The sequence below is a fragment of the Rattus rattus genome, chromosome 9 (assembly GCF_011064425.1).
Source record: "Rattus rattus isolate New Zealand chromosome 9, Rrattus_CSIRO_v1, whole genome shotgun sequence".
Classification (NCBI taxonomy): Eukaryota; Metazoa; Chordata; class Mammalia; order Rodentia; family Muridae; genus Rattus; species Rattus rattus.
Genome location: NC_046162.1, coordinates 59,872,012 through 59,892,831, shown reverse-complemented (window position 1 = coordinate 59,892,831; position 20,820 = coordinate 59,872,012). Strand labels below are relative to the sequence as shown.

Sequence of the window (20,820 nt, the reverse complement as noted above, 5' to 3'; positions counted from 1 at the left end):
GTGAAAGAACTTAACGAGTCTGAATTTGTTTAATCCCTGTTTTCATACACTCCCAGAGAGAAGCATGACTCTATGGGAGTTGGTTCTCTCTTTGCATTCTATGCAAGGTTGGGGAACTGAATTTAGATCATCATGCTTGGCAGCAAATGCTCTTAGCCAGTGAGTAATCTCACTGGCCTGGGTCGGTTGAATGCAGTCCTTTCTATTCCAGGAAACTCTTAATCTATCCATATTGCATCCTTTCTCAGTCCCTGGCACTGCTGGGGATGGGGGAGAGTGAAGAAAGAAAAACGTATTAAAGATAAATGATGTAGTTTATTTTAACAAGGTTTGTTCTTGGGGCTCTAGTCACCTGTGGATGAACTTTGAATACTAGAGCCATGATTGAGAAACAGTTTGATCCCAGATGGTGGGAATGGTCAAGACATTGTGCACCACAGCTGAAGGTGTTGGTCTCTTTGTTACAGTGACATTTTACGAATGGATTCCACCAATGCTGATGCTCTGTATGTCCGGGGTCTTTGCCTTTATTATGAAGACTGTATTGAGAAGGCAGTGCAGTTTTTTGTACAGGCTCTCAGGATGGCTCCTGACCACGAGAAGGCTTGTCTTGCTTGTAGAGTAAGTTCTAAGCCTTGTGTTCTGAGAATCTGAAAGTGGGGATAAAACTTCCTCTCATATCTTATGAGTGAGACCAGGGCTCAGTAAGGTGAGGAGGTGGCACACTGTCATGCCTGGGGCCCTAGGTTCCATCCCTGCTCTCAAAGTGGGAGGAGAAGGGAGTAAAGAGCTAGCTAGAGTTGAAGAAGTGAGACCCGTGGGAATGTGACAGCTCCTCTTGCCAGTTTGTTGAAACTTCCCTGAGGGGGCCATGCATGCAAGGGGCTGTGTCCTAGCAGACAGCTGGAGGTGAGAGAGAGAAAACGCTGAGAAAGAGTGGCCTGAGGCTATGTGGACTGAATTGACCACCCCTTGCTCTTCTCCAGAATGCCAAAGCCCTTAAAGCCAAGAAAGAAGATGGGAATAAAGCCTTTAAGGAAGGGAATTACAAGCTAGCATATGAACTGTACACAGAAGCCTTGGGGATAGATCCCAACAACATCAAAACAAATGCTAAACTCTACTGTAATCGGGGTACGGTTAATTCCAAGGTAAGCACTTGATCTGGGGTGTCAGAGGTGTTCAGAGATCTGCTCAGCCAGAGTAAGCTGGACAAAAGAACAGTGCCCCTCGTCCTGTAAGGAACTGCCTTCTGAGAAACAAACCTGCCTTTTTGTGTGTGGTGTTGAGAGCTTAAGAGGCAGCTTGGCTGACCATTCCCTCCTGTTCTTTCCCAGTTGTCTTTTTGCTCTTGTGAGAGAGAGCAACTGGCAGGTCTGTGCCATTTGAATAAGTATTGTCACTTCTCATTTGAGCAAGAATTTGTTTATTCTTCAGCAAAGAGACAGAGGAAATTAACAATGTTAATTAAGCTTTGATAAATGACTGAATACGGGTAGCTGAGAATAACTGCAGTCTTCCTGTGGCCCTGTTGCACCATAAGAGAGATTAGTTCTGTAGAATTCTAGTAGGTAGCAATTTTAGTCTTTCTGGGCTTTGTAGTTGTGCCGTGAAGAGTAGAGGGCAGGGACCACCCTTCTGTTTGTTGTTTTGGTTAGACACTAACATGGCACACTAGAGGCACTTTAATCAGTAATGGCGTGGCCTTTATCTCATAGTAAAGAAACCAGTTTGAAATTTAGCCCTCTGACTTTCCCAGGGACCAAGACCAAGAACACAGTAGGACAGGTATCTAGCCATGTTCATATTGTCTGGACTCTTCCTTCAGTGGCGACACGATGTGTGATTGCGCTCCCTCCCTCTCTCTTTCTCCTGAAGCTTAGGAAACTAGAAGACGCCATAGAAGACTGTACAAATGCGGTGAAGCTTGATGACACTTACGTCAAAGCCTACTTGAGAAGAGCTCAGTGGTGAGTGCTCTGGAGGGCTGGGGGGACGGGGTTGCCACTGGTTAACTAGGGGAATTGCGTTGGATTGACAAAACAGACCCAGGGATGTTGTGAGGTCATTTGGTCCTTCCCCCTGCCTCTAGGTGGGATTGTTCCAGTCCTAGACTATCTTTATAGACCTCCAGCGGAGGAGATTGCACACGCTCCCTCAGTCTCCCATGCCTGTCTAACGCCCCTCACGGTCAGTAAGTTTCCTCTGATGCCTGACCCAAATTCCTTTCATTAACATGTGAATCCATTTCCTTTGAGATTTTATTTTGTGTTGTTCACTTCTGCTCTAACTTGGCACAGTGCTTGGCACGTCCATGCTCACTCAGTAAGTGTTTTGTTGAATGGACGTATGGTGCTTGGAAGAGGAAAGAAGGAAGTCTTCCTGAGGTGTACCTGCTGTTTGTCATGAGCAGGGAAAGTATGGTTGAAAGCAATTTCACTTGGCTCAGCGGTGCAGCTGTATAAAAACCGCTGTTAGTTAGACCCAAGATAAATAGTTGATGCTGAGTATTCCGAGCCCAGTGGGCTCTGTGGAAAGGAATGTGCCTGCCGTATTTCCCCGGATGCTCCCCAGCCTCTTTGCTCACTCTGCTCTTTAACCCGTCTTCCAGAGACTCTTCTTCAGACAGAACAGTACGAGGGCCATGTCTTCTGGCCTAGGTGTGGTGGCATAGCCTGCAACTCTAGCACTTGTGAGGTGGCAGAAGAGTCAGCGTCGTTAGTGCAAGACCAGTGTGGCCTGTAGAATGAATTCCAAACCAGTCTGAACCGGTGGGGAGATACCAGCTCAGTGGGGACCTGAGATGAAGTCTCCTGAGCCCACATAAGGTCTGGGGTCTGTAATCACGGTGCCCTACAGTGAAATGGAGAGAGACCTAGGAGAGTCCCCAGCAGCTCACAGGCCAGCTGGCCCGGCATGTTATATATACAGTGTGAAAACGAGGCCCGGCTCAAAGTGGAAGGCGAGACCAGCATTCACTGTAGTCCTCCTGCCTCCATTATGTGTTCCTTGCCCAGTGTGAGCCTGCGTTCCCACAGAAACATGTATGCACCGTGGCTCTGGTTTAACACCTGGCACAGTGGACCAAAAAAGTCATTTCATTTCCTCCTGCTCTCTAAGCAAAGAACTTCCTGGTTTCAATTCTGTTGTTGTTTCCTTTTCTTACAAGTGGCTAAGCTGGCCTCAGACTTTCTATGTGTATAGTGAAGATGACATTGAACTTGTGATCCTCCTGTCTCCACCTCTTCCCAGTGCTAGGATTGGAGGCCAGCATCAATACAGCTTTAATGTGTTTTTATACACACTAGGAAAGCGCTGTACACGCCAAGCTACCTTCCCAACCCTATCTCTCCCCCACCCCCCATCTCAGCCTGGGGCAGTAGTACTGGTTTTAAAGGTCCTTAAGGGAAAGGAAGTTCTTGGGTGTCATCTTTTCCAATGCCAATTTTATTCCTAACTATAAACCATAAAGTCCAGAGGACAAACACTACTACTAATGCTTGAGCCAGAAAATCCCTGGTCAGTGGTATAGAGCCCCTCAGATCCTCACCATTGAGATATAAAAGCTGCCAGTATACATGATTTTTTTTTTTTTAATAAAATTAAGTGGATGACTAAGTCTGTCCAGTGAAAACATAGATGAATTGCATTATCAATTCTGAGAGGCTAACCCTTATTCATTCCAGAATCATACCTACTGTCACACAGGAATGGAAGCTTGGGCTGGAGGGATAGCTTAGTTGTGTAGACCCTACTATACATGATTCAGGCCCTGGGTTTATTATCTCCCTGCTCCTTACCCCACAGAAGAGAATGGAAATCGGTAGAGTGCTTGCCTAGCATGCACAATTGTCGTCGCTAGCACTCTATAAATTGGGCTTGCTGTCACATGTCTATATCCCAACACTAAAGAGGCAGAGGTAAGAGGATCAGAAGTTCAAGGCTGGGCTAGAGAGATGGCCCATTGGGTAAAGGAGCCTACCACCAAGCTGGACAAGCTGAACTTTCTCCATCCATAGGACCAATGTGGTAGAAAGAAAGAATTGACTCCCAAGAGTTAATGAACTCTGACCTACACACATATACACACACATGAGCTCACATGCAGACAGACACACACGCACACACACACACACACACACACACACACACACACACAGAGTAAATGTTTGTTTTGTTGTTTTGAGACCGGGTTTCTCTGTAGCCCTGGCTGTCCTGGAACTTACTGGCTTTGATCTCACAGAAATCCACCTGCCTCTGCCTCCCAAGTGCTTTGAGCCAACTGAAGGCTTTAAACAACACAAGATGCACAAAATTCCTTGCAATTTTTTCTAAGAGTAAAAGAGCAGAATCCTCTGGTACCAACTACCCTGATGCTGTGCCCTGTGGGCACGGGAAACATGAAGAGCCGTGCATTCTTATTAGTTTGCTAGGACACAGAATAGGAGATGGGTGTGTGTCTGTGTGTGTCTGTGTCTGTGTGTCTGTTCGTGCATGTGCACATACAGTCAACAAAAATCAGAAGTTTTATTGACAATTCCTTGTTTTGTGTCTAAGTGGCTTTGCCTCTGAAACTCCACCCCAGTGTGGGGCAGTGGACACTTTGGCAATAGTAGGCCGAGAATGTAGCAACAGTCCCCAGAAGCATTGGACTGCGAAAACTTGCAAGCTCTTAGTTTTAGCCTTACTGGAGAGGCTTGACTACCATACACCTGGGCTCAGGTTAGCCTTAAAGTCAGACAGATGAGAGCTGTTTGCTACCTCTCTTGGCATAAGCTGGAGCTCTTCCTCTCTCCCTTTAAAGTCTTATTTTCTACCTTTTCTTCAACATTTAAGAGATGTGTGGAAAAATACTTTTTAAGTTTATGTGAAATAATGCAGATTCTTGTGGGCAGTCCACACCTGTAATCTAGTACCTGGGAAGCTAAGGTAGGAACATAGCCAGTTCAGGGCCAGCTTAGGCTACATAGTAAATTCCAGTCCAGCCTCAGCTATAGAATGAGAAAGCCTCATCTCAAAAAAAAAAAAAAAAAAAAATGCAAGTCAGCGTCATGGCACTTGTATACTACATTACATTAGACCAGTGATCGTGACCGTCACTAAGTGTCAGGTTTGTTGTTTGTTTTGAGACAGGGTTTCTCTGTGTAGCCCTGGCTTTCCTGGAACTCACTCTGTAGACCAGGTTGGCTGACTAAGAGATCCACCTGCCTCTGCCTCCTGAGTGCTGGCTTAAAGGTGTGGGCCACCATCCCCTGGCAGTGTGTGTTAAACCCTTGTACTTCAGGTTTATCTGGCACTTCAACCTATGAATTAATTCTCTATGTTCCTAGTCACCCTGTGTCTGTAGAACATTGTGTTTTTTGGTTTTGTTTTTATTTGGTTTGGTTTTATTGAGACAGTCTTACCATGTCAAACAAGCTGGCTGTGAACTCAGAGAGATCCTCCTGTCTCTGCCGCCTGACTCTAGGATTAAAGGCATTGTGCTACCATGTCTAGGCTGAACATTGTTTTGAGTTTCTTGTTTGTTTTTGTTTATAAATGATAGAGAAATGTGTTTCCAGAAATTCAGAGAGCCTAAGATGCCAAACTTCTCTTTGGCCAGACACATTGGCATCAGTCTCCCTGATGTGTTAAGATGTTACTGATGGAAGTGTGGACAGCTCGGTGTCTGGCCAGCTGCACTGCATTGGCCCTTCCCACTCTTAGCAGATGTTGTGTCTGGTAGATGGAGAGAACAGACTTGGTGCCATCAGATCATTTGATTGTCGGTTAGTTTATGGGAAACAACCCTTCCGAAATCCGGCACTCTGCCTGTTCAGTCACTCCTCCCATTTTGGCTACTGAAATAGAAGCAACGCTGCTGGGAGTCCCTTCTGTCTCACGCTACCTCTGCGATTGAGAGAGCATGGTGGAAGCATTTGCCAGGGCTTCCACCCTGGTCGTGATCCTTCTAGTGGCTCAACTAACCCCACTTGTAGCCTTGGTCGGAGCTGGCCCTGCATGTCTTTCACTGAAGATATCAAAGCTCTTTCACAGCAGTTTGTCTCCCGTGGTCCTTTTTCTCTTGAGTTTCCGTCCAGAGCAGTCAAGTAGGTGCTGTCACATTGCCTTTCCTGGCAGGCAGTGCTGTGACACCAAGAACTTTCCCCTTGGCCTTTGCCTGCTTAGAGCGGGATTGATGGCTGGGTACAAATACCAAGAGACCTTTTTGCCTTAGAACTGAGAGTTAATTCATGTTTTAGATAAGGGATTCTACTGTTTGATGAAACATCCTAGCAAAAGTGTGTATCTTTTGCATGAGCCATACCTTCTCCCTAGAAGGTCCCACAGGCCATTACTATTCATGTCTGAGTGCTGTGTCACCCTGTACTTCCTCCTCAGTTACATGGACACAGAGCAGTTTGAAGAAGCTGTGCGGGACTATGAAAAGGTCTATCAGACGGAGAAAACAAAAGGTACGAGGACAGAGGGGCAGCAGACGCTGCAGGGGATGCGGTCTCGGCCCCAGCGTTAAATGTGGGTGATTGGAGGTAGCACTCAGGACCATTCCTGGAGCTCATTTATTTGGTCACAGCCTGGGTGGGGCTCAGGCACTTGTATTCCAGCTCTGGCTCCCTCCCCCCCCCTCCCCCGTGTTATTCTCACTTCCTGTATATTCAGAAGAAAGCACCAAAAGAGCCCCTGTTGTGGTCACCAAAGTTTCTGCCTTCTAGGCAGCTAGGCTGTCTGTTGATGCCGCCCGTCTGTCTCCCTCTAGAACACAAACAGCTCCTTAAGAATGCACAGCTGGAACTGAAGAAGAGCAAGAGGAAAGATTACTACAAGATCCTGGGCGTTGACAAGAATGCCTCTGAGGACGAGATCAAGAAAGCTTACCGGAAACGGGCCCTGATGCACCATCCGGGTGAGCGCTGTAGAAGGATGAGCAGAAGAACCACAGCCGATGCAGTGGGCACCTAGGCGGCTTGTTCTTCAGTGGGGGGGAGGGGTGCTGGGCTCCTGTCCTACAGATTGGGGGAGGTGCCACATTCCAAACTTGGACAATAGTAGACTTTGTTTTCCTGTGTCCCTGGTCTCACTGAATCCTTCTCTAGATCGTCACAGCGGGGCCAGTGCCGAAGTGCAGAAGGAGGAGGAGAAGAAGTTTAAGGAAGTGGGAGAGGCCTTTACCATCCTCTCTGATCCTAAGAAAAAGACTCGTTATGACAGTGGACAGGATCTGGATGAGGAGGGCATGAATATGGGCGGTGAGTTGGTTTGGGCATCTGGAATGAAAATGGTCCCTGTAAAACAAGTTTTTTCTAAAGCACCAGAAAAGCTCCCCACTGTGGTTACCAAGGCTTCTACCCTCTGGGCAGCTGGGCTGGGACACTCCAGAAGGGAGGTCTGTAAGTGTTCAGCCAGGGCAAGAGCTGTCAGAACTGTTGTGGCCTAGAGTAAAGGACACAGCGCTCCTCCAGGAGTCGGGACCTCCAGGGCGGGCATGTTGATTTGGGACCCTGAAGTTGAGCCTTTTCATTACGGCCCCAGCATTATAGGAAGACATGGTGCACATGTCATTCCCGGGTAAGGAGACCAGACAGAGCAGGATGAGGCAGAGAAAGGCTTCCTCTAGACTGCACTTGGAGGGGAACATATCCCAGGAACAGGTTCAGCAGTCCTGCCTGAGCTGACAGTGGGGAGAGGTTTGCTAACATCTAGGCTGAAATGGAGAAGGGAAGAGAGCCCCAGAGAGCTTCTGCACCTGGTTTCTCTGATCTCATTTCCACTGTTTGCCCCTTCTGTGCTTCTCACCAGATTTTGATGCAAACAACATCTTCAAGGCATTCTTTGGTGGTCCTGGGGGCTTCAGCTTTGAAGGTAGGTGTGCCTGCTGCTCTTGAGAGCGCCCAGCTGACAGCAGCACTGACCCTCACTGAGCCAGCTCCTGGAAAATCTGAGTGGCGACAGCTGGATTGGAGGGTAGCTGATGAGGTTCCTCAGTGCAGTTGGCAGGGTCAGAAAAGCATCACCAAGCCCCTTAGTGTCTGTCATGCCTTCTCCATCAGAGCAAAGGTGTTCAGAAGCTACACACACAGTGCACTCTAGCCCTGTGTTTGCCTTGCGTGCTGGCCCTGTGCTCAAGGTTCAGACTGATTGATACCCTTGGCGTCTGTTTGGATTAAGCTGCTCTTGAAGACACAACATGGTTTTCCTAAGAAAACCAGAGCCATCTAACAAGCCTTTCTTTTCCCTTTTCAGCATCTGGCCCAGGAAATTTCTACTTTCAGTTTGGCTAATGAAGGTCAACTACTTAGACCCCAGAAAATGCAGACTTGGTTTACCCATGAGTGTGGACAGTTCTCCTCCTCCATCATGTCCATGTGTACTTAGAGCAGGTTCGTTTTCTCAGTCAGGTGCCCTGTGTCTGTATGAGGGGTGAAGGAAAGGGAGCCAGTGCTGAGGACAAGGGAGGGAGGGAAGCCAGGGGTAGACAGGGAGGCAGCTTGTGAATTTTTGTTGTATTGTTTAACTTTATTAAAAAAGAAAAAATAAAATAAAATGTCTTGACCATTTTTTTGGTCCTTGGCTTTGGTGGCTGCTCTATGCCTGAAGTTCATCCAGGAGCATAGGTGCCAGGGTGTGTGTGTGTGTGTGTGTGTGTGTGTGTGTGTGTGTGTGTGTGTGTGCGTGTGGGGTGTGTGTGTGTGTGTGTACAGCAGTGTGTGTGTGTGTGTGTGTGTGTGTGCGCGTGTACGTGGGTGTGGGGTGTGTGTGCATGTGTGTTATTACAGCAGGACACCGGAGGCTTCAGAATTCTGCTCCTGACCTCGGCTCTTTCAAAGCAAGTCAGGCGCCCCAGGTCTCGGGCCTTTGCTGGCTTAAGACTCAAACTGTTGGAAACTTCTGTGCAAATGCATGGCTGGTCTCCTCCTGCTTACATGAGGCGACATGGAAGAGGGATCTGTAGCCCTGTCACACTGCTCACTCTAGTTGCTGTTCTGGGCAGACACAGGAGGCTCTGAAGCTAAAGTGCAGGTGCTGACAGCACAGATAGCCAGAGAGAGAGGCCTTGAGTCGGGGCAGCAGAGCAGTTAGGCGTGGGCAGTTCTACTGAGCTGCCAGGGCCCTGTGAGCCCGGAGGGGCCACTGAAGGTCTTCCCTTGGGTGTGAGGAACACTGCCAAGGTTGCCTTCCCCGAGTACCCTGCAAAGCCCATGCTGGGAACTCTGGCCAGGCTGAGAGGTCTTTGGGGCAAGGACACCTGCATGTGGTCGCCTTCGCTGTCAGATAAAGGCTTTGTGCTCCAAGTTCCTGGCTCCCAGCCAACCCCCACCTTCTGTATGAGTCTGAAGCCAGCCTCTCCTTTCTGCTTCATGAAAGCCAACACTGTTGGGCTGCCCAGCCTCATCACAGCTGTGCCCAGCCAGCAGAAGGGAGACAGGACCGATGGCCCCAAGCTGTGGGACAAAGCTAGTCTTAATGTACGCAGCCCTAGCCCTGGGAAGACTGAGCTAGATATCGAAGGCCAAGAGTGATAGCACACAGCTGGGATTAACACGATTTATTTCAGTATCAGTCTTAGTTGTTGCTGAGGTGGGCAACACAGGGTGAGGGTAGGAACATAAATCCCAGATGCTTGGGTGACAACCCAATTAGCAAGGTCCTGTTACTGAGCAGAGTGAGGTACTCTGGGAACCACAGCACACGCGAGTGTTCAGACTTCCCCAGAGCAGATGGGGCTTACTCTTGCTGGCTCAGGGCCCCCTCCATTGGCTCTTGGTACCCACCCCCGTCCTTTAGAGGAGGCCCAGAGGCACCACGGAGGCAAGATGGGCTGGGCAGAAAGCAAAGCTGGAGTTTCTTAAGGCATCTCTGACCTTAGCAGAGACAGCTGTGAAGGCTAGATAGCCAGACCGGAACCAGAGATGTGGCTTCCGGTAATGCCATTTTCTCCCCTAGTGGTCACACCATTAACCTAGTACCAGTGAAGGAGAGAGGGAGTTGGGAATGACCAAAGGTGAGAGGTAAGCCCCTTTTACAGCCCAGTAAGTAGCCCAAGCCTTCCTTGGGGCTACAGTGATTAAGATTGGCACCCAGGGGTCTGTCCCCTCTCAAAGCTACCACTGTTTTCCTGTGGCAGTAGCATTTGTCCCTTGCATGATGTGTGGTGGCTCTGAGGTGCGTGTGCCCAGCTCTGCATGGGCAGCGGCTAAGGGAGGGTTAACAAGGTCCTGGGTGTATCTAGGTGGGCCGCTCCAGGCCCAATGACCCAGTCCTTTAATTACCACCTCTGGTCCAGGTTCCTGAATGGTGTCTTCCTCTGCCCACCTGCCTGTGTTGAGCTGAGTGTTAAGGGGAAGAGGGTGGGTGAAGGAACTGATGGTTATTTTACAGACTTCTAAAAAGTTATAGGTAGATTAGCTTTGAGTAAAAAAAAAAATCTTAAAAAATCAAATGGAAGGCATGTTGCTGTGTCCACAGCGGTGGCACAGTGATGTGAACCCTCAGATGATGGTGCAAATCTGCATGGCACCCCCCTTCCGGCTGCCGTGTATGGGTACAGGTTTGCCCTTCCCATAGTACCCCGTGAAGATGGCCTTGACTTCCATCTTCTTCGCCAAGCTCAGCATCCAACGCCCTTTGCCCAAGGAATAGAGCTTGCCCCGGGGGAGCTCACCCACCTCCTCACCTTGGCTGCCCCCCTTCACCTGCTGTAAAATCTCTAAGAGGTCAAGGCCTGTCTGCACTGGCTGCACGTCAGCTGCACAGCCTAGGGTGACGTGAGCTCGGCTCCCTGGGGGCAGGCTCTCGGAGGATGAGGGCTTGTCCAGGTCACTTGGCCACAACTGCAGCTCCTGCTCATTAAGCACCACCTGGGCCCCAGCTGTCTTGGGTGTCACAAAGAGGGCAGAGATGGACAGTTTGAAGGCCTTGCCGTAAGATCTCTTCACCACCTGGGGAAAGAGACACGACCCAAGTTAGAGGGACAGCTGGCAAGGCTGACAAGGGTGGGCCATCCCCAGGGGAGAAAATGGGTGTGGCTGTGCAGGGGTCTTGCTTTGTGGTGTGCTGTTTTTTGAGAAAGGGTTTCTCTGTGTAGCCCTGGCTTCCTGGAACTCACTCTGTAGCAGAGAGCCTCCTGCCTCTACCTCCTGAGTGCGGGGATTAACGGTGTGTGCCACCCTGCCCAGCTATGCAGGGGGCCTTTTTTAAAAGGCAGATCAAACAAACAAACAACACAAGGCACTCAAGCTAAGGTTGGAGAAAGGCTCTCAGAGAGGCACCAGGTACAAACCCGGTTGACTAAGCCCTAGGCTCTGAGTGTTGCTGGCCTCTCTGCCTTGGCTATTCATTTGTAAGGGAGAGGGGACACTGGAGCCGCCTCCAAGCACACAGGATTGACAGTAGTAGGTGAGAGTCTGGGTCAGCAGTTACTGCTACTCCACGGCTCACCGCACCAACACACTTCCATCTGATGACCTCTGGCCACACCTGATCCCCTTCCGCGACTTCATGTGACCCAACTGTAAAATCTTTTTGTTCATGAGCTTCTGTCCCAACAGAGGTGTGTGGTGGGCGCTTAGTGAGCGTTACTAAACAATAGGACGATAGGAAGGAGTGACAAATATATCCAGCCATTCCACTGGACTAGGCTTTGAGAACTGGGCAAGGCTGTGTACACCTGGCTCTTAGCTGCCGCTTCCCTGGGGACTGGCCAGTGAGTAAGCAGGCGAATGGCTGCTGGGAAGGCAATGGTGAAGGAAGTTAGGAACTAGGCAGCATGCCTGGAGTTAAGGAGGGTTGTGTCTGGCCATGGGGCTGTGTGCTGTGGTGCAGGAATGGGTGGTTCAGTATCCTGAGCCACTCCCTCCCTCTGGAGCAAGGCCAGGCCTGAGGTAGACTAGAGCTCCAGTAGAACAGGCTCTTTGGAACACGGGACTCAGCATTTGAGACTCTGGGACATGGGTTTGAGAAGCCAGAGAAAACCTGCTGCTGCCTGGCATTCTCCACACAACTACGTCACAGAAAAGACCCTTTGGCAGGCCCTGGGGGAGAGACAGGGCCCTGAGGAAGGATGACAGAAGAATGCAGACTACATCAAAGACTGGAGGCCACACTTCTCCAAGCACTGTGTGATGTCTCTGCTCTATACAGCAGTTCCAGGAGGTACTCTCCCCCACTTACCCTCCCCACCTCCCCGCCGGGTGTCTGTCCCTGGGGAGAACTCACATCCTGTTGGGCATATTCTTCTGCCCCGGTGGCCTTCCCGTAGTCACAGAATTTGGTTGTACAGTGCAGCACGCCTGGAGGTCTCTTGCCAAAGTAGCTGACCAGGTCAAGCTTCTCCTTGGGTTCATCCCCAGAAATGACTGCAGAAGAGAAAAGATCCGATCAAGGTGGGGAACACCGACCTCGGAAACTGCAGGCCAAAACCGGGGCCATCACCAAGACCTTTTCAAGCCGCTCTGCTGTGCTTCCCTTATTTGCTAGCCGGAGACGCAGCTCAGTTAGCAGAATGCTGGCCTAGCCTGCGCAACACCCCAGGTTGAGTCCCCAGCGCTGGCCCCACATAAAGCAAGCGTGGTGACATACACATTATCCTAGCTCCAAGGAAAATAGATGCGGGAGGATATGGAGTTCTCAGAGGGGTCTGGGGGGGCAGCTGGGGTCCTTGCCCAGCATGCATAGGGTCCTGGGTTTAATGCTGGACCGGAAACAAACTAAACCATGCTGGCTTTACAGGGTATAGATCATTACATCTCTACCTGAGTTCTAAGGCGTGTGTAACATAGGGCTGGGCCTTACAAGCCAAAGGCCGGCATCGTAGCTGGAAGGGGAAAGCAGGGTAAGAAGGTGTGACATGGGGAAACGAAACCCATCTTGCCACTTACTAGCAAGGACTAGCTGGGACACATGGTTGACTTGTCAGTCCACTGTGACAGTCCCGGTTGCCATACCCCCAAATTCCTCAAGGCCTGAGATTTACAGCAACCATTCCACCCAGGGGTGACAGACTACACATGCCCTGTAGGCATGCTTGGAGGAGGAGCCCATATCAAGGGCCTGGAGCAGGAAGGAGCCTGGGTACAGTGGGATAAGGTGACTGAGGACCAGGATGTCAAAGCTGGGCTTCCAAACAGAGGCCAAGCTTTGTGGCTCTATTCAGTCTCTGGCTTCTCCATTCCTTCCCAGAGGCTCATACTTCAAGGGATCCTCTATTCTGAGCACGCCTTGTCATTGTCTCCGATGTCTCCTGTCACACCCTGAGCAGAAAAGCATTCTGATGTTTGTGCCCAAGCCAGCACCACCAGCTCTGGCCAGGAGCCCTGGCTCTTAGGGTTGCCCCTCACTCTATACAAAAACGAGTTTTCTGAGGACTCACAGGAGCACAAAGGCCCTGTTTGCCTCTGAGCAATCAAATGACAAAACGAAGAGGTTATTTTGTTAAGACCAGCTAAACTTGACAGTGCCTGTCTCTCCAGTACTGGCAAGGTAAAGGCGGGAGAATTACTGCAAAGTCAGAGTGCAGCCTGATCGAGTGAGTTCCAGGCCATCCATGGAAGGCTGCAAAACAAACCGAAAAGACTCAACCGCCTGTGGGACACTCTGGGAGAATAGGACCATTGAGGACCCTTCCCTACCCTAGACTATCCATTCAGTGGAGCCAACAGCCCTTACCGGGAAAGAACCCTCCTAGCTCCTACCCAAGTACAGGTGGCAACTCTTAGATCCTTTCTGAGCATGTCTCTTATGTGGAGAGAATGTTCTAGAAAGTTCTAGAAAGCACGGAGCTGGGTTATCTATAGCTCGAGACGTCATTGGGGGAGGGGGGTGTCCCAAGACCTGGAAAGTCACACAGCCTTGACCTTGCTATGTTTTGCAGTTTTAGGTCCCCATCTCATATTCTGCTTAGAAATAGATATTCTGCTGCTAAAACTGATTTTGACAGCCTTGGTCTCCCTCTGAGGTTATAGCATATGGCGGTGAGAGTTACATAGTTTTCCCACCGCCAAGACTCAGATGCTCAACTGGGAGGATGGTGCTGGGAGAGAAGAGGGAGGCAAGAGAGGAGCTATGGACAAGCCTTCTCCTCCAGAGCCTCGCTCCAGGCTAGTCCTGGAAGCTGTTCCCTGTCTCCTCCACCATTCAACCCCCATCCTTTGAACTCAGCAGCTTCAATGCCTGGCAAGGCTCTCCGACACAAGCAAACAGTACAAGGCTTTGGCTGCCCTGCTCCCTCCCCCACGGCCACCTACAGTGTCGAAGCTCTTTCTTGAAGGCCTTGTGATTTCCCAGCTCCTCCAGAAAGACCTGGCCGGCTTTTCGGAGGGTCTCGGAACTCTTTTTGGTCAGGAACCAGCCAAAGTAAAGTGGCAGGAAGTCCTTCTCCAGCCCGGGCTTCAGCTTCTTCAGGTCATCGAGCGACAGCTGCCATTGGTTCTTCTCCTTGAGCTGGGCACAGTCTAGTCGCCACGCCGTCTTGGGCTCCACCAGCACCACCTGGTACTGGTACTGGTCTGCCATTTCAAAAAGCTGGTCCAGCCGTTCCCGCTCATGGTTGGTGTCATCGAGCACAAGAACCCTGATGTCCCGGCGGCAGTAGCCAGCCAGGTCCTCGTCCAGACGCTTGTACTCCTCGGAGTCTGCCCGAGAGCCAGGAATGATCTTGTAAGCATCAGCAGACACCATCTTGGTGCCGTTGTGGTACTTCTCCACAATGAGCCGAGCCAGAGTGGACTTGCCGCTGCCCGGCAGGCCACGCAGGATGAACAGCGTCTTGCACTCGTGCAGCGTAGCCACCGTGTCCTCATCTTGAAGGAAAGGGAACTGCAGCTCTGGCTTGTCCTTAGCTCCTGAGGATGACATTTTTCTGAAGAAGATCTTGGGCAGGAATGTGTGGCTTTTTCGGGCAAAGCTTGTGCTCTATGTGAGAAGGGAGGAGGAGATGTTAGCCCAGGCTCCTCAAAGCCAGCCCACAAGCACCAAACCCTTGTCTTTGGCCTAGTTCTCCCTGAGGGGGACCGGATGTCAGTTCAGGAATCCCCGAGCCTAACTTGAAGCACCCTTGAATGGTGGGCGCTTTTCCCAGCTCCCGGCGGGGATGGTAGCTTTTCTTCCTCCCAGCAGGTCCTTCCGTATCTTCAACAGCAGGGTTGTATGAGTAGAAGGACCCTCACTGAAGCTATCAAACCTCTTACTCTCCCAGCTTTCTGCTACCCCTCAGAGAGAACACCCTGGTGGCAGGGCATGCAAGGGTAGCAAGTGCCTGTTGCTCCCAGTCAGCCCTAACTTATATATTCTTGGCACCTCTTAAGGATGTCCTGTGTGGAGGCCTGAGGCTCTATGTTTGGGCAAAGCCACAGCTGTCCTGGCTTTCTGAGTGTGCAGAGGAGGGTGAGGGCAGAGGAGGGTGACCCAAAGACCGCCTCCCTCCACCCAACAATGGCACCAACAGATAATACTCTCTTGTCTGGGTGTGGGGGGACAATGGTCCCACAGAGGGCTAGTAGGGGGCAGGGCAGGAGGGCACTGGACAAAGGGCCTCATTCACATCCACCTCCTCCTCTCCTCTCGCTGGACCCCCTCCCCCAATCTGTAGGACTAGGGAGCACAGGGCACCTGTATTCAGGGATCTTTGCCCCCTACTTGGCTGTGTGTTAGCAGCACCTCTCTGACAAAAGCAACAAGGAATAGCGGTTTCAATTGTCATCTACACTGGCTTCTGCCTTTGGTGTGCACCCTTAAGAATTTAGCTAGCTTATAGCTTCGCTATAGCCTTGAGCAGGAAGCGGTTCGGAACCCACTCCCAGCGAGGGCTCGACGTCAGCCCTGGACTCTCTGGTGCTACCCCGAGCACAGGCCCATTTGCCAGCTGTTGTCTCCAGGGAGCATCGACTTTCTCTTTCTTGCTACCATATTTCCTTCTCCAAAGACACTGAGAATCCCCCTAACTTCCCCGTTCCCTTTGCCTTCGGGCTACCTCGGAGGACCCAGAGATTGGACTTCAACTTCGGAACCTGGTGTCCTCCTTTGCAAGCTACTTCTGCTCACGCATCCTCAAGACTTTCGCTTTCCGTTAGCATCTCTCCCACCCCGACCCCCACGCGTGCGCTGCGCTCACCATGATGAGTGGGCGCACCGCCGTCACCGCCTTTGCGGGCACTATGTCTCCGGGGCCGCCCGCCTGCGCGAGGGACACGGGCGTCTCGGGGTGTCAGGACCCCACGCAGGGCTCCTTTCATAGCCCGGGGGCGGGGCGCGCGGACGGGGCGGGGTCAGCCCGAGCCTCTGCGCACGCGCTCCCGGGGAATCGAAACCTGGGTGCCAGGAAGCAGCGGTCTGAGCCTTGGCAGAAAGCAAACACACACCTGGACTCTAATGCCAGACGAGTCCGCCACCTCTTTGTTACTTAAAAGTTAAAGATTAACTTTTTCCCTCCTGTGAGACGGGGACTCACTATGTAGCCTTGGCTGTCCTGGAACTCACTTTGTAAATCAGGCTGGCCTGGTATAGAGAGATCCGCTGCCTCTGCCTCCCAAGTACTTAGATTAGAGACTTTACCAGGAGAGAGATGAACTTTTTTTTTAAAGACTTATTTATTTATTATATATAAGTACACTGTAGCTGTCTTCAGACACCAGAAGAGGGCATCAGATCTCATTACAGATGGTTGTGAGCCACCATGTGGTTGCTGGGAACTGAACTCAGGACCTCAGGAAGAGCCCTGAGCCATCTCTCAAACCCAAGATTAACTCTTAAAACAAGAGGCAGGTTAGGATGGAATGGGTGAAGCATAATCGTGTACGTGGAAGTCAGATATATTAAAATTTTGAAATACGACCGACATATGACGGAAGTACCATTCAGACCCCGAAACCAGGCCGATAGGCATCACACCGCCTGCTAAAACAAAAACAAAGACCTAATTCATCAAAGTCCACAATTCTGGGAAAGTCCCTAAATGTACTAACCTTGATTTTTTGGCTTCTAGAGTCTGCTTCTTACTGAAGTATGTCAACATAGGATGTGGTTTTTATGCTTAAAAGCCTACCCTGAGAAAAGTGCTGGGCTACACTGGGATCTCAAACATCTAGTGTAGTGGCAGGCTAATAAAGACTTTCTATTGGCTTATGCCTGTGTATAAGCAGTCTTCTTCGGCGGATACCTCCACGCTCCTCCCCACCCCCAAAAGGTTTGTTGTTGTTTCAAAGATGAGTCTCCCGTAGCCCAGACTAAGTTCAAACTCTCTATGTAACAAAGGATGACCTTGAACTTTTGATCCTCTTGCTGGAAATGCATGCATACGAGAACGTGCCTGGTTGTTTAAGATGCTGGGGTCCCTGTAAGCCAGGGAAGTACATCCTAGCTTTGAGAATGTGGTGACATCTTCAACAATGTTGCCTTTTCGCTCACTGCTCACTTTCACTTTTTTTTTTAAACAGTTCATTAAAATATAGCCAGGCGTGGTGGGACATTTCTTTGATCCCAGGACTCAGGAGGCAACGACAGGAAGATCTCTGTGAGTTCAAGGCCAGTCTGGTTTACAGAGTGAGTTCCAGGACAACCAGGGCTACACACAGGCACCCTGTCTCAAAAACAAAACAAAACAAAACAAACAAATTTATATAATTATATATAATTTCTCAGGAGCAGTTGAGATAGTTTTGTTAATATGACCACGCATGTTATCCTGAGTTGAACTTCAAGGCCCTGAGAACCAACTTCTTCTACTCTGACTGCCATGGGCATGTCATGGTATGTAGGTCCATACACATAAATGCACGCATAAAAATAAATTAAAATGTACTTTTTATTTCTTTGAGACAGGCTTTCTCTGTCCGGCTCTGGCTATCCTGGAACTCACTGTGCAGACCAGGCTGGCCTCAAACTCACAGAGATCTGTCTGCCTCTGCCCCTACAATGGCTGGGACTAAAGGTGTGCATCGACACCGACTGGCTTAATAGATTACTTTTATTTTATATATATTGGTGTTTTGCCTGCATATGTGTCTGTGTGGGGGGTTTAGAACCTCCTGGAACTAGAGTTATAGACAGTTGGGAGCTGCCATCTGAGTGCTGAGAATTGAACTCAGGTCCTCTTGAAGAGCTCAAGCCTTCTAAGCCATCTCTCCAGCCTCATTTCAGATGGTTGGGAGCCACTATGTGGTTGCTGGGAATTGAACTCAGCACAGCTGTTAACCGCTGGGCCATCTCTCCAGCCCAGCCTCGATCCTTTTGGGGCCAACTCTGGGAAATCGCAGCCTTCTGGGTGGCATTTCTGCGGTGTTCTAGTAACTAATCTTCCCAGGGCAGCCTGAGCTGCACAGAGGAGGCGGTGGGCCCTCAGGACTCTTTCCCAGTCGGCCTGTGGGTCCAGCTTCTACTCTGATCTATTCTGAAGGCCTACAGGCTTTATAAGATGGCTCACAATCTGATCATCAGTCTCAGCTGAGCTGTGGTTTCTGTCTATCCTCATCCCACTGCTGGGCCTTGTGCACATAGCCTATCTCCGGGGAAACTGAGCCAGCAGCCAAGAAGCAGGCAGAAACGCTTCTGTTCTCGGGGCTTTCTTTTCCTGTTCTCTCAGTGCTCTCTGGAGCTCACCTGCTTCCCCACCCCACCCCGCTCATCTCTTCTGTTGGTCCCTACTGAGAAGGAGGGGTGGGAGGAGGCGCAGTGACTCACTCACTCAAGATCTGTAAAAAATGAAAGACGCATATTTAATGGGGGAACAGGGGCACATGGGGTATGGTATGTAGGAGTCAGTCTCCCAGCTCGTCCTATCCAGACGTCTCATGTGGGAACACTGGCCGCCTGAACCTCGCGCTCACTAAGCCAGCCCTCAGCCTTTCCTCAGTTAAATAGTTTCCGATTTCGATTCGTCCTCTTCTGTTTTCTCCAGCCTCTCCTCCATGGTTGTTTCTGATGGCTTCTCCTGGTTTTGGCTGACATCATCTAGGGTTGGTTGGGTGGAGTCCTCTGAGATCCTCCGGTAGATTTCCCTGGACTCTCTTCTCATCACTTGGCTTGTCGACGGGGTGTCTCCCAACATCATTTTGCTGCTTGTGAGTCCTGAGCTGCTTCCTTCTTGCTCCTCCACCCTCAGCAGCCTCTGCTTCGACCCCTCTTCATCTTCCGTGACCTCTCTCTCACTCTCCAGTTCCCTCTCCCACTGCTTCACCACCCTCTCCTGCTCTTCTCGACCTCGTCTCGTTTCCTTCTCCGATGTTCCCGAAAACTCCATCTGTGAACTGATGTCCTCTGGAAAACAGAACGGGGTGGTGCAGGATGAGACAGCCTGCCTGGGCTTCTCCGAGCGAGCGCAGCAAGGACGGGAGGGTGGCCTTGGTCACATGGCCACACGCTTCCCAAAGGAGAGGACCGGCCATTGCTCGGGTCCTGAAGAAGTTCTGCTCTGGCATCGGGTGAGATGCTGCATGCTCCATTACCGTGCAATTGCGAGGGAGACTGGCACAGAGGAGATCTCACCACGATCCCCCTCCGAGAAAGAACAAAACCAGAACTTCAACCCTGGACCGCCTGACCCCAAAAATACCCGGCTCCTTTCTCTACAAGAAATGACACAGGGTTGGGGATTTGGCTCAGTGGTAGAGCGCTTGCCTAGCAAGCACAAGGCCCTGGGTTCGGTCCCCAGCTCCGAAAAAAAGAAAAAAAAAAAAAGAAGTTAAAAACTGGGCTGGAGAGATGGCTCAGCGGTTAAGAGCCCCCGCCTCCTCTTCCAGAGGTCCTGAGTCCAATTCCCACCAACCACATGGTGGCTCACAACCATCTTTAATGAGATCTGATGCCCTCTTCTGGTGTGTCTGAAGACAGCGACAGTGTACTCACATACAAAGAAAGAAATGGCATAGGTACTTATTCTTTTTTCTTTTTTTTAAAGATTTATTTATGTGAGTTTACTGTCCATGTCTTCAGACACACCAGAAGAATGCATTGGACTCCATTACAGATGGTTGTGAGCCACCATGTGGTTGCTGGGAATTGAACTCAGGACCTCTGGAAGAGCAGTCAGTGCTTTTTTTTTTTTTTTTTTGGTTCTTTTTTCGGACCTGGGACCAAACCCAGGGCCTTGCGCTTCCCAGGCAAGCGCTCTACCACTGAGCTAAATCCCCAACCCCGCAGTCAGTGCTCTTAACCACTGAGCCATCTCTCTAGCCCATGGGTGTTCATTCTCTGGTCCATACCGTGTGAGCAGCCATTGCCACAGGCTCCTGGTCTGAAACATCACTCTGTATCAGAACCTCCCATAACCTCGCCTTCACCGCTGGGATGCAAAAAACATCCTTCCTCCCTTGACAAAAATGGCATGGGTGTTGAGGAGTGACATGGGGTCTTTTTTCCAGTGACCCCCGATCCTGCCACCTTTGCACCGGTCCCTGGGGAGCAGTCAGTGTTAAGTTCTTTTAAACATATGAGCAGGCCGTAAGCAAGAGGGGCTGCTGGAGAGCTGCCGTCCTATAACTCTTGCTCTTTGTCTGAACTGCAGAAAAGTCACCATCACCTCCTGGGTATCCTTCACGCTCTTCTTCTGGAAGCTGCTCATAGGGAAGTCAGCGAGAGTGGTTTAACAAGGTCTCAGTCATTCCGAGGTAAAAAGATAAACAACAGTGCCCTCTTCTGTTCAGACAAGGAAGTGTCTTCTTGAGAAGGCAGGGGATCTGCAGGTGGCAGGCCCAGGGGAGGGGAAACTGCTTCCTGGCCCATCCCCCACTCCCTAGCCCTCTTCCCCTAGTTATCCCTTCCGTGGCTTGTTGACTGCTCCATGCAACCTACAAACAGAGGCCTGACCTCTCTTTGAGGGAATCAGCTACCACC

General features: G+C 50.5%; 3 protein-coding genes across 7 annotated transcripts in view; 1 reads left to right on the top strand and 2 right to left on the bottom strand.

Annotated features, from left to right (window-relative positions):
* Dnajc7 (DnaJ heat shock protein family (Hsp40) member C7) overlaps window positions 1-8,555 on the top strand; it is a 35,471-nt gene extending 26,916 nt beyond the window's left edge. Inside the window, exons 7-14 of one of the 2 annotated variants that reach the window (XM_032912047.1) lie at window positions 468-621; window positions 987-1,151; window positions 1,879-1,970; window positions 6,382-6,455; window positions 6,758-6,904; window positions 7,095-7,247; window positions 7,798-7,860; window positions 8,242-8,555. In XM_032912047.1, the coding sequence (XP_032767938.1) occupies window positions 468-621; window positions 987-1,151; window positions 1,879-1,970; window positions 6,382-6,455; window positions 6,758-6,904; window positions 7,095-7,247; window positions 7,798-7,860; window positions 8,242-8,279 (886 nt within the window). In that variant the 3' untranslated portion in view covers window positions 8,280-8,555. The remainder of the gene's footprint in view (window positions 1-467; window positions 622-986; window positions 1,152-1,878; window positions 1,971-6,381; window positions 6,456-6,757; window positions 6,905-7,094; window positions 7,248-7,797; window positions 7,861-8,241) is intronic. The other variant, XM_032912048.1, reaches the window with a different exon arrangement.
* A 974-nt stretch (window positions 8,556-9,529) lies between these two features.
* Cnp (2',3'-cyclic nucleotide 3' phosphodiesterase) lies at window positions 9,530-16,234 on the bottom strand. Of its 3 annotated transcripts, none has more exons than XM_032912648.1 (4): window positions 16,106-16,234; window positions 14,241-14,907; window positions 12,214-12,353; window positions 9,530-10,937 (listed from the first exon to the last, which is right to left on the bottom strand). In XM_032912648.1, exons 1-4 carry the CDS (start codon window positions 16,106-16,108, stop codon window positions 10,488-10,490), a joined length of 1,260 nt encoding a protein of 419 aa, XP_032768539.1. In that variant the 5' UTR covers window positions 16,109-16,234; the 3' UTR covers window positions 9,530-10,487. The 3 variants fall into 3 exon arrangements, with proteins under 3 accessions (XP_032768539.1, XP_032768541.1, XP_032768540.1); XM_032912650.1 differs by lacking the exon at window positions 16,106-16,234 and adding an exon at window positions 15,965-16,027; XM_032912649.1 differs by lacking the exon at window positions 16,106-16,234 and adding an exon at window positions 15,292-15,354.
* A 2,451-nt stretch (window positions 16,235-18,685) lies between these two features.
* Window positions 18,686-20,820, bottom strand: part of Ttc25 (tetratricopeptide repeat domain 25) — a 29,893-nt gene continuing 27,758 nt past the window's right edge. Inside the window, exon 12 of one of the 2 annotated variants that reach the window (XM_032914476.1) lies at window positions 18,686-19,245. In XM_032914476.1, coding sequence (XP_032770367.1) covers window positions 18,842-19,245 — 404 coding nt within the window. In that variant the 3' untranslated portion in view covers window positions 18,686-18,841. The remainder of the gene's footprint in view (window positions 19,246-20,820) is intronic. The other variant, XM_032914477.1, reaches the window with a different exon arrangement.

What these genes read in the sequence shown, in the direction of transcription:
- Cnp (XM_032912648.1), bottom strand. An exon ending in CAAGAAAGAGCTTCGACACT is followed by an intron (nt 12,354 to 14,240) that starts GTAGGTGGCCGT and finishes TCTCTTCTGCAG; the next exon opens with TCATTTCTGGGGATGAACCC. An exon ending in AAGAATATGCCCAACAGGAT is followed by an intron (nt 10,938 to 12,213) that starts GTGAGTTCTCCC and finishes CTCTTTCCCCAG; the next exon opens with GTGGTGAAGAGATCTTACGG.